General features: G+C 43.5%; 1 protein-coding gene across 1 annotated transcript in view; it reads left to right on the top strand.

Moving 5' to 3' along the window:
- FAF1 (Fas associated factor 1) overlaps positions 1–12730 on the top strand; it is a 330141-nt gene that overhangs the window by 159094 nt on the left and 158317 nt on the right. Inside the window, exon 9 of the mRNA XM_075320555.1 lies at positions 7841–7936. Coding sequence (XP_075176670.1) covers positions 7841–7936 — 96 coding nt within the window. The remainder of the gene's footprint in view (positions 1–7840; positions 7937–12730) is intronic.

The following is a 12730-nucleotide window of genomic DNA, read 5'->3' as shown; positions in this document are numbered from 1 at the left end:
ACGTCCGAAGGCTGCACTCCAATGGAGGAGCAGAACCATCTGAAGGAGGATCACAAGGAAATGGACAGCATGGGACTTACAGCAAAGGGGCTGAAGACTTATGACCACGTGTTATACTGAGCAACGGGGCTGAAGACTTATGACCACGTGTTATACTGAGCAACGGGGCTGAAGACTTATGAGCACGTGTTATACTGAGGAAAGGGGCTGAAGACTTATGACCACGTGTTATACTGAGCAAAGGGGCTGAAGACTTTTGACCACGTGTTATACTGCGCAACGGGGCTGAAGACTTATGAGCACGTGTTATACTGAGGAAAGGGGCTGAAGACCTATCACCATGTGTTATACTGAGCAAAAGGGCTGAAGACTTATCACCATGTGTTATACTGAGGAAAGGGGCTGAATACTTATCACTGTGTGTTATACTGAGGAAAGGGGCTGAAGACTTATCACCGTGTGTTATACTGAGGAAAGGGGCTGAAGACTTATCACCATGTGTTATACTAAGGAAAGGGGCTGAAGACTTATCACCATGTGTTATACTGAGGAAAGGGGCTGAATACTTATCACCGTGTGTTATACTGAGGAAAGGGGCTGAAGACTTATCACCATGTGTTATACTAAGGAAAGGGGCTGAAGACTTATCACCGTGTGTTATACTGAGGAAAGGGGCTGAAGACTTATCACCGTGTGTTATACTGAGGAAAGGGGCTGAAGACTTATCACCATGTGTTATACTAAGGAAAGGGGCTGAAGACTTATCACCATGGGATATTTCAGTTTTTCTTGTTTAATAAATTTGCAAACATTTCTACATTTCTGGTTTTTTTCGGTCAGGATGGGGGATGGGGAGCAAAGTGTACATTAAAGGGAACCTGTCACCACTTTTTCAGCCTATAAGCTGCGGCCACCACCACAGGTCTCTTATATACAGTATTCTAACATGCTGTATATAAGAGCCCAGGTCGGGGGTATAACGTAACAAAAGACTTTATAATACTTACCTAACGGTCGCACTGTGGGCCTTATGGGCGTCTCCGTTGTCCGGTGCCGCCTCTTTTGGCCGTCTTTGTTCTCCTCCTTCTCTAACTTCGGTGCAACGTCGTCCACACTCGCCGGCATTCAGGTCCTGGCTAGGGCAGATCAAAGTATTGTAGTGCGCCTGCGCAGGACCGGCGAGCGTGTATGACGTAGACGCATCATGCACGCAGGCTTAAGAAAGAGGACAAAGATGGCCGAAAGAGGAGGCGCCGGCACCGGAGACGCACATAAGGCCCGATTCCACTGCAGAGCGACCGTTAGGTGAGTATTATAAAGTGTTTATGTTATACCCCCAGCCTGGGCTCTTATATACAGCATGTTAGAGTGCTGTATATAAGAGCCCGATGGTGGTGGCCGCAGCTTATAGTCGCCAAAAAATTGGTGACAGGTTCCCTTTAATGAGAAAAAAAATGAACTTTTTTGAATTTACCAAATGGTTGGAACAAAACAGAGTGAAAAATGTAAACAGGTGTGAATACTTTCCGTACCGACTGTATATTGAGAATCATTGTCGGCCTCAATGTTATGGGGAGACGGGGGGGCATTAATCACAGTGGGGGGGTGCAGGTAATTTTTTGCTGGGTATAAATGCCGCTGTTTTCCTGAATCCAGTGTTTGTCTTTTGCTCCGTGTCTCTCCGTTCCTGAGAGATAATCCCCCTTGTATGTAAATCTGTCTTGTTAGCCAACTGGGCGTGGTCCTCAACTCCTCTCTTCTTTGGAACCACACCTAATGGGCTAATAAGACTAGATTTACCATCATGTAAGGAGGGAGGCCATGTCTCGAGAATGGAGAGGCGCAGGAACAAACGAAAAGTAACTCCGGATTCAGGAGGAGAGCGGCGCTTACATCGGGTTACTAAATGACATTTTTATTACAAGTGGTGGCTTCTTGTTAAAGGGTCAGTATGTTACAAAGGCTATCATTTTTTTTGTATTTGGGGGGCATTAGCCGGTTTTTGGATTTTAGAAACCCCCATTTAGGTGTTGAATTCAATAAACAGAAGAATTTTATAGACCCCATTATCATAGCTATGAAGAACATGTGACCTAGCTCTACCCGTCAGTAAACTGAGAATAAGTAATTTGGTTTGTCAGTAACAGTTACCACGAGATCTGACAGCTCACATCTGCCCTGCGGAGGGTGATGTATAGTGACAGCTCCGGAGGCGGCCCCGGGTGCACATAGGTGTGTGCTGGACACATTCCTCTGGATGGGATATTGTCAGTAAACATCCTTCTTGCTTGTATTCCGTGTAGATACTGGCGTTCTTCCATAGATCACTGAAGTGCACACATCAGCCCGCTGGTTATATAATTACATAACGTGTATATGTGTATTACTGACCGCCGCAGCCCCCGTTACAGCATGAGGCATATACCGCAACATGCAATGTGGCCACCGCTTACAGCCGCCATCTTTACTGAGCGGAGAATTGCTGTCTGGTGTATTAGGAAATCTAAGTCATATAGGGCGGCACGGTGGCTCAGTGGTTAGCACTGCAGTCTTTTGGTGGCTCAGTGGTTAGCACTACAGTCTTGCAGTGCTGGGGTCCTGGGTTCAAATCCCACCAAGGACACCATCTGCAAGGAGTTTGTATGTTCTCCCCGTGTTTACGTGGGTTTCCTCCTGCTCCCTGCACACATAGCTGGAGTACACATCGGGTAATTAACCCCATGTGTACTGTGGCTAGGAGAGCAGGGAACAGGGAGCCGGCACTGGCAGTGTGAGAGCGGCGGACGCTGGTAACGAAGGTAAATATCGGGTAACCAAGGTAAGGGCTTCTTGGTTACCCGATGTTTACCGTGGTTACCAGCGTCCGCAGAAGCCGGCTCCCTGCTGCCTGCACATGTTGCAGAGTACACATCGGGTAATTAACCCGATGTGTACTGTGGCTAGGAGTGCAGGGAGCCAGCGCTAAGCGGTGTGCGCTGGTAACCAAGGTAAATATTGGGTTGGTTACCCGATATTTACCTTAGTTACCAAGCGCAGCATGCTTACACGTGTAGCAACGCTCCAGCGATCCCTGCCAGGTCAGGTTGCTGGTGAGATCGCTGGAGCGTCGCAGTGTGACATCTCACCAGCAACCTCCTAGCAACTTACCAGCGATCCCTATCAGGTTGTATCGTTGTTGGGATCGCTGGTAAGTTGTTTAGTGTGACTGGGCCTTAAGGCTAGAGTCACACTTGCACGAGTCTCGCATTGCATCACCCGGCATGGCTGCACATTCTCCTGATGGGAGCGTGCAGCTACATGTATCTCTATGCAGCTGAGACGCTCCTGTCCGCAAAATGTCAGGCCATTCTGGGTGATGTGATGCGAAACTCGTGCGAGTTACGTGCAAGAGTGACTTTGGCCTAACACCGATGAGAGGTTTCACATTTCCGTTTACGCCCCTACTGCTCTTATTGTTTCATAGTTCAGAGGGGACTTCTCCTTTTGTCTTTGGCACTATATAAACAAAGGAGAATTCTTTGAGTACATCATACTGAGCAGCGTGTGCTGTATTGATTTCCCGAGCACTCGTATTAATCTGGATCTTATAAATTTGGAGTTCAAAAGGCATAAAATGAGTGTTTTTTGCTCACACTGGCGTAAGGATTTGGATACAGTTTTTGTTGGAAAAAATGCTCTAAAAAATGCAATAAAAACACACTTGTCTGTGGCAGAAAAAAGCAACAAAAAAGCAATGTGTGAACATAGCCTGTCGTCTTTTTAATTTTTCTTTGGCAAAAATATTTAAATTTTCCCATAATTTGGGATTTGTAATATCCTTTTAGATTCTATATAGATACCTACAAAGTATCCTGTAAAAAAATGCCCCAAACAATAACCCCCCTGGTGTTTTTCCGCCATTGTGTGCGCGGCATTCCTCCAGTAACTCGGCCCGGATCTGCTCGCAGGATTCTTCGCGCCGCCTGTGGTAACAAGTTCGGATTTCCTATTCTTGACACTGTAGTTCTGGCTAAATTAGAAACTTTTTTTTTTTTTGCCTCCCTTTAAACCTGCGATAAGTAATTGCCACTGTTATCGAGTCAGCAGAGCGCTAATTTGAAGTGACATGCCCAAACTGGCCTGTAACATGAAGAGCCACAACAGGTGTGAGAGGTGCGGCTTTGGGGACCGGCCGAACCCTGAGCTGCAGGAAAATAGCACAGTGAAATGAACCTTAAGTAAAGCTGTCAGGAGCAATTATCTTCGAATCGGAATAATGCGGCGATAACCTCCCGGAATCCGCCCCGCGCCTTTCATCCGTTATTCTTATTTTACCTGCTGGAAATGGCTTTTGTGGAGCTCGGGAGCGAGCGGGCGCCCCGGAACAGGAGGCCTCTGTGCAGATGATTACTACTTGTTAAAAAAAAATACTAAATTTAAGTATAAAAAGCCAATAAATTCAGAAGGATTCAGACGTACGAGCGGAGGACTGTGCGGTGGTCTTCACTGCATATTGTGCGGAAAATCCATCCATACCATTTATCGGCTCCAGCAAAGTGGATGTGATCTCCTGAAAACTCCTGTACTTAGGCTGTGTGCACACGATGCGTTTTTATAGTGTTGTGTTTTTTTGTTGTTGCAGATTTTAATCAATACTAGAAGGAAAAACGCATCCCAGCAAAGTCTATGAGAATCCTGACTCGCTGTGCACACGCTGCTTCTTTTTTTTCCTTGCAGATTTTGGTGCTGAAAAAAAAAAAAAAGCAGCGTGTCAATTATTTCTGCGTTTTTTTTCCCTGTGTTTTCCTATCTCAATCAATAAAAAAATGCATAAATGCGGCAAAAAAAACACATTTATTTCAGCAGCTTTTTTCCTTCTAAGAGATGCAGTTTTATGTGCGGAAAAATCTGCTACATGGACACAGACCCTCAAAACGCTGCCTCTTTTTCCTGTAGATGTCTGCGCCAAAGTACATAGAAGTAAAGCGCTGGTTTTGGGTACACAGAAGTAATGCGCTGTTTTTTGGGGGTTTTTTTGTTAATACCGTACTCCCTTTTTTCTGCATTCAAGAAAAGTTTTAGTGCATAAACGCAGAGATTCTGCAATTAAAACACGCTGATTACATACGGTACATTGTTTCATGCTTTTAACTGAAGCTTATGGGGGGGGGCAGCATAAAAAAGCATGTTTAGGCAATGTGCGCACTAGAAAATGGACTTTTCTTAAGAAAAATCCGCACCCTGTGGCAGAATACCGCACCCACGGCAAAAACCGCAGTAAGACCGCACCCACGTTTTTGCCAAGTTTTTTCTGCGGGTGGGTCCCTGCGGTTTTTTACCATTATCTATGGCCAAAACCACAGGTACCTGTAGAAAAGAAGTGACTGCTCATTCTTTTCGCTGCAGAAATTCTGCAGCAAAACCTGTAGGAAAAAAAACGCAGTGTGCGCACACCATTTTTTTTTACCATAGGTTTTGCTGGGGAATGACTGCAGAAAGGGTATGAACATTTTCTGCAGCAATTCATGCAGCAAAAGCCGCGGCAAAAACGGCAGCGTGCGCACAGGGCCTTAAAGGCACACCGGGCATAGGTGTTCATGAAATCATATCTACTTTTGTTGAGCTGATAAACGCTGTGATTCTTCCGTGCAAACAAATGAACATGGTTCAAGGACACTTGAACTGTTTGGGTTTTTTTTGTGCTTATCCTATTGCAGATCAGCTTAGTTTATTTAGGAGAGCATTGTGTGCCTGGCAGTTGCCGGTGATAAATGTTTCTGACTGCTTCTGAAGATGGCAGGGAGTTTTCCCTTCTGATTTTCCCATTTATTTGATGCCTGAATCTACTCCAGATAAGTTTACCATTTCTGCGCTTAATTGCTGGATTTGCACTTTAGAAAATTACTTGTTCTGTGATTTTGTTTTTCCCCATTATATCTGCAGTTCTGTTTAAAGTGTCAAGCACAAGAGTACCTGATATAGTGGGGGAGAGTCTGTGTGGTGTCAGTATTTTTTATGATCAGGAGATTGGTATTTTTTCAGGTTTTTTTGCTGGCTGCAATCAGTTACCTGTCCTGTCCTATTGTATCTAGTAAGTTGGGCCTCACCTTTGCTGATCTATATTTTCTATCTGTGTATTGTGTTTTCTTAAATCACCGTTGTTGCATGTTGGGGACTTGCTATGTCTTTGGGGACTGCTCCGAGGCAAGTTGGGATTCCTCATTTCTATCTTTGAGGTGTAGCATATTTCTCCGGCAGTGACGAGGAGTCTAGGTGTATTAGGAACATCCCACTGCTACTTCTAGTGTTGCCTGATAGGGGATTGTGATCAGCTTAGTTTCCAACTACTCTTGTGGTGGTGGTTTTTTCCTTATTAATGGGATTTTTCGTGATCGTCCACGGTTACCAGATCATAACAGGTGGCATCATGTTGACCACTCTGCAGCCAATTCCTGAGCGTAGTGCCTCTGCCAATATAGGCCGCAGGAGCCACTGACCTCAAAGATTGTATGTACCGCTGCAGCCGATCAACAAAGACCAGAGGCAGCGCTGGACCCTGGGATTGCGAGTATCACCTGGATTAATAATATTTGGAAAAGGGCTACATCTGCCAGGAGTTTGCATGTTCTCCGCATGTTTTTATGGCTTTGTTTTTTTCCCTACGCTCTAAAATATAGATATTGGCTCCAAATTATTGCCATAAATCTGCATTCAGAATTTCTACGACTTCCCAAAAAAGGTAAATTTAGGAATGAAAGTGATGATCGTTTGAAAGGCATGCTGTGGTTTGGTTTCTGTTCCGCTGCAGCGTCCGCCGCTCGTGTTTTTGCTTCATTCTTATTCCCTGTTATCGTGACCCGTTAATAGAGCTGATGAATTGTAATTAGGGGAAGCGAGAGGCAGCAGTGTGCCCCGCCGGAGGGGCGAGCCTTCACACCGGGCCAGTTCTGACAGGTCCTGCCCTAGCCTGTAACCAGAACTGATAATCTGCCTGCTTCAACCTGCAAAATAATGTGACATCTTGTGATTTCCTCCTCGCCACAAGGCATTGATATTACCCTGCGGTGAAGCCCGTCCGTATTCAGCGTGTCCGCCGTGTCACCGGCTGCGGCTAATGGCTGTATATAGGAGAATATTTTATATATACAGGAGAGAATTTCCCCCATAAGGCTAGGTTCACACTTCCGTTAAAATGTATCAGTCACAATCCGCGGCTATGGTAAACAACGCTATCTGTTAAGCGGATTCCGTTGTGTCCCATACACTTGTATTAGTGGCGGATTGCGACTGATGACTTTGCGTTGCATCCGCTGCGTCACGGTCAGTCGTTTTTTGACTGACTGCCGGGCGGGAGCAACGCAGAATGTAACGTTTTTCTGGCCATCAAAATTGACGCACCATGCAGGAATCCTCCGCAGTCCGTCACGCTTGTAATGGATGTCTATGGTGCTGGAATCCGTCATGCTCTACTGAGCATGCCCAGCATGTTTGGCACACCCACTGGGCTGTCCCAAACACAAACGGATCATGACTGATCCGTCAAAAAACGGATGCACAGCGGATGCAACGGATCAGTTTTTCACAGGATTCCTGTGAAAAACACATCCGTTGCATCAGTTGACAACTTAAAAACGACTGATCCGTTGCTGACGGATTTAAAACAACAGAAGTGTGAACCTAGCCTAACATGAATCTGTCACTTGGGGTGTACTCATTTAGAGGCATCCGCCCTGTACAGACTGGTTTCCCGTACGAGTGCGCCGGGAAATGCCACTACTTGCAGATGTGTAATCTTGGCGATATCTCCTTCATGTGTGATACATTGTATTCTCTCATTGCCGTCTTCCTTTTGTCTTATCAGATGACCCTGGCGTCTTCAGGACTTAACTTTCCATGCCATCGACTTACAGTGGGTCGCAGGACGTCCCCGGTGCAAACCAGAGAACAGTCAGACGAGGTAACGGCCCCATCACAAACCAAGTCCGGAGGATATTGCTCAACCAAGGCTTCTTGCAGCCAAATATTCTGTGATCAGTTATTCCAAAATTCCCTCTGCCTAGCCTTTCCCAGAAAAAAACCCCAAAAAACTAGGGGATTGGATTGATTTTACAATGAAGGACTCAATTCTCATTTTGTTTTTGAGAAATTCTCCATGACTTGGATTTCAATATGTCATTAAAATCAATCCCCCCCTCCCCAAAACCACATATATGGAGGTCTTTAAAATGAACCTTTATATTTTCTATCTGTTGCTGCAGAAATCCATTTTAATTTATTTGCACATTGCAGTTTTGACAAAGCACCTAAGGAGCCTCTGCATTCCCAGGTTGTTTCCCTACCCAACACCAGCCTCTTTTTCTTGACTGATACGGTCTAATTTCCTTCCCTGACGTGACGTGGCTATCAACCAAGCTAAACAGGCTTGTCTTGGGTGAGGAAACAACTTCAGGAGGCAGTCCCTGTAAGTGCTCTGTCACACCTACAACATTTAAGTCCTAGTTTACATATCAATAAAAATCCTAATTACTTGGAATGCAGCAGCAGATAGAAGATATAAAGGTGTCGATGGAATTACTTTTCAAAGTTCTGCATATATGTGGTTTGATCTTACTGAGATATATGCATTAAAGAGGTTACCAGTACTTTTATATTATCAGGAGAAGTGTCTGTTGGGGTTCTGATACTTGGCACCCAGAATCAGCTGCTGGGGGCTCCAAATCATCAGCTATTGATCTGCAGTTGTTGTTGTTATTATTTATTATTTTAGCACCATTTTATTCCATAGCACTTTACAAGTGGAAAGGGTTTACATAAAAAAAAAGTACAATAATCATGACCAATACAAGACAGACAGGTATAGGAGGACTGAGGACCCTGCCTGCGAGGGCTCACAGTTTACAGGGCATGGGTGAGGGGGACAGTAGGCGAGGACACAGCTGGTTGCATAGTGCTGTACTGGACAGGGATAGAGGAGGTTGTAGGTTTGTCGGAAGAGGTGGGTCATCGGGTTCCTTTTAAAGATTTCCATGGTAGGTGAGACTCTGATATGCTGAGGTAGAGTGTTCCAGAGTATGGGGGAGGCATGGGAGAAATCTTGGATGTGATGATGGGAAGAGGAAATGAGAGAGGAGCAGAGGAGGAGATCTTGTGCAGATCGGAGGTTATGTGCAGGTAGGTACCGGGAGACTAGGTCACAGATGTAGGGAGATCTCGATAGATACTGTGGAACTGATGATACCAAGAATTAAATTATTAAATTGGAAAAAATGTGGTATACTTTTCCTTGACGATATTGTAAGTAATAAAGATATTATTCCTTTTGACATATTACTTATAAAATACAATCTACCAATATCAGAGAAATATAAATGGACTCGTATATGGGAGTTTCTGCAAGAAACACATCTCTTATCAAAAAAATTACCCACCATCATCATAGACTTACTAAACAACCCATTAAACATAGGTTTATGGAATACCAGAAACATATATTCAATTTTTAATGATGACTATACATTTAAGAAATTGAAATATATGGAATCTTGGGAAAAACAATTGAATACAACATTTCAATCTAACAAATGGAAATCTGCATTAACCTATACATACTCGATGTCTACCTGTATATCCATACAAGAATCTTATTATAAGATTCTGGTTGAGTGGTATTATACCCCACAAAAACTACATAGATTCTCTTCTCAAAATTCTGATTTGTGTTGGAGAGAATGTGGAGAGAGAGGTACTACCAGTCATATTTTTTGGAGTTGTCCAAAACTAAAGGAATTGTGGAGAGATACAGAAATTCTCCTCCATAATGTAACCTCATCTGAAATTAGTCTCTCTGCGGAATTAGTTCTGCTATCAATCGGGATAGATGAACTTAACTTAAATTTTAGACATATTACCTGTCATATCATACAAGTGATTAAAAATCTCCTCGCTGCCAACTGGAGAAATACTAATATTCCATCTATACATGAAGTAATAGAAAGAATTTCCTCTCACAACCTTTACGAATTTAAGTTTGCTTTGAAAGATAGATTATATGATAAGTACTCGGTGAGATGGAATCTTAGGTCAAAGAAGTTCAATCCCAATCTTATTATATTAAATCCTTGAGTTAGTGTAGCTACTAGCTGTAAAAATGATTTAATTATATTCTCCGTCTTTTTTATTCTAATAGTTACGTTTAGCAATTTATGTGTTAAGAGATTCAGTTTAAATTTTCAGCCAAAACTCTACTATAACTCTAGTTTACTTTTTTTTTTTTTTTTTTTTTTTTTTTTTTTTTTTTTTTTTTTTTTTTTTTTTTGCTTTAATCATATAACCTTTCACTTTCCCCCCCCCCTCTTTTTTTTTTGTTTTCCCCCTTTCCCGTGCTCCACTTTTTCTATTTCAAAAATTGAATGTTAATTTAACTTTAGATTGTAATTTGACTAATTGTTGTTAAGTTTTACTGTGTGAACAGTTTGTTTTGTTTGAACCAAAATTTTTTTAAAATAAAAAATATGTAAACAGATGTAGGGAGGAGACAGGTTGTGCATGGCTTTGTAGGTCATGGTTAGGGTTTTGAACTGAAGTCTTTGGGCACTGGGAAGCCAGTGAAGGGATTGGCAGAGAGGAGAGGCTGGGGAATATTGGGTGAGGGGAGAGGTGGATTAATCGGACTGCAAGTAGCCCCAGACTGAGTAACATTGACAGTCATCTTGTATTTCTACCATTTTCTAATAATTGCGCCAACAGTTGTTGCCTTCTCACCAAGCTGCTTGCCTATTGTCCTGTAGCTCATCCCAGCCTTGTGCAGGTCTACAAATTTGTCCTTAGACAGCTCTTTGGTCTTTGCCATGATGGAGAGGTTGTAGTGTAAGTATGTGGACAGGGGTCTTTGTATACAGGTAACAAGTTCAAACAGGTGCAATTAATACAGGTAATGAGGGCAGAGTAGGAGCTTCTTAAAGAAAAAATAACAGGTCTGTGAGAGCAGAATTCTTTCTAATTGATAAGTGATCAAATACTTATTTCATGCAATAAAATGCAAATTAATTTTTTAAAAATCATACAATGTGATTTTTTTTGAATTTTTGGGGGGAGATTCTGTGTCATGTTTGAAGTTACCTATGATAAAAATTACAGCCCTCTCCGTTCTTTGTAGGTGGGAAAACTCGCAAAATCGGTAGTGTATCAAATACTTATCTTGCCCACCGTGTGTGTGCATATATATAATGTTTGTGTGTGTATATATATATATATATATATATATATATATATATATATATATATATATATATATATATATATATTATAATATATATATATATATATATATATAAGTGTGTGTGTGTGCTCGTGTATTTTTTTTCTATGTAGACAAAACCTAGCAAATATTAATCACAAATTTGTCTGAATTGGGTGGAGAGCGCTTCTCCTTTGCAGAGGTAATCCATCCTCCTCACAGGTGCTGCATATGAAAATACTGATTAGACAGCATGAATATTGCACAGGTGTGCCTTATCCTGGTCACAATAAAAGATCACTCTAAAATGTGCAGCTTTACAGTATTGGGTGTTTCGGGGGGAGAGGGCGTGGGGTCAGTATCTCCGGTGGCACCACCCGCAGTGTAGATCATCCTCTTCACATAGGGTTGATCAGATTGTTGAGCGTGGCTGTGGATTGTTGGGCCTCTCCTCTTCATTGGCTGTGAAATTGCTGGATTTTGGCCGGAGCTGGAACGCGCAGTCATGTACGCCAATCCAGAGCCCCAAACATGCTCAGTGATTGACCTGTCGGTGAGTGCGCTGCCATGGAAGTCCTGGGATGTCTTCAGCTTCCAGGAATTGTGCACAGATCCGTGCACCATGGGGCCGCGCATCATCACCTGCAGCATGCGGTGATGGTGGTGGATGAGGGACAACAATGGCCTCTGGATCTCCGCACGGTATCTCTGTGGATTCAAAATTGGCATCAATAAAATGTACCTGTGTTCATTGTCCATAACTTACGCCTGCCCGTACCATAACCCACCGCCACCATGGGCCACTCTATTCCCAGCATTGACCTTGGCACACTGCTCCCCACACAACGCCATACACACAGTCTGCGCTGTACAGAGAAAACCGGGATCCATCCATGGAGAGAACACGGCTCTAATATTCCAGACGCCATCGAATGTGAGCATTTACCCACTCAAGTCAGTTACGACGACAAACTGCCGTCAGCTGGAGACCCCGATGAGGATGACGAGCAGCAGGAGCTCCCTGAGACGGCTTGTGACCGTTTCTGCAGAAATTCTTTGGTTTTGCACTGATTGTTGCAGCCGCTGTCCGGGTGGTCTGTGTCAGAGGATCTTAAAGATGAAGATGCTGGATGTGGATGCCCTAGTCTGCTGTGGTCACACGTGGTCTGCAGGTGTGAGGCCGATTGGATGTTCTGCCAAATTCTCTGAAATGCCTTTTGGAAATGTCTTATGGTATAGAAATTAATATTAAATTCTCAGGCAACAGCTCTGGTGACCATTCCTGCAGTCAGCATGCCAATGCCACGCTCCCTCAAAACCTTCAGCATCTGTGGCATTGTGCTGTGTGATAAAACTGCACATTTTAGAGTGGCCTTTTATTGTGGCCAGCCTAAGGCATACCTGTGCAATAATCATGCTGGCCAGCCTAAGGCACACCTGTGCAATAATCATGCTGGCCAGCCTAAAGCACACCTGTGCAATAATCATGCTGGCCAGCCTAAAGCACACCTGTGC

Source organism: Anomaloglossus baeobatrachus, chromosome 8 (assembly GCF_048569485.1).
Source record: "Anomaloglossus baeobatrachus isolate aAnoBae1 chromosome 8, aAnoBae1.hap1, whole genome shotgun sequence".
NCBI classification, from domain to species: domain Eukaryota; kingdom Metazoa; phylum Chordata; class Amphibia; order Anura; family Aromobatidae; genus Anomaloglossus; species Anomaloglossus baeobatrachus.
The sequence above is the reverse complement of the archived record's forward strand: the minus strand, read 5'-3'. Positions and strand labels throughout refer to the sequence as shown.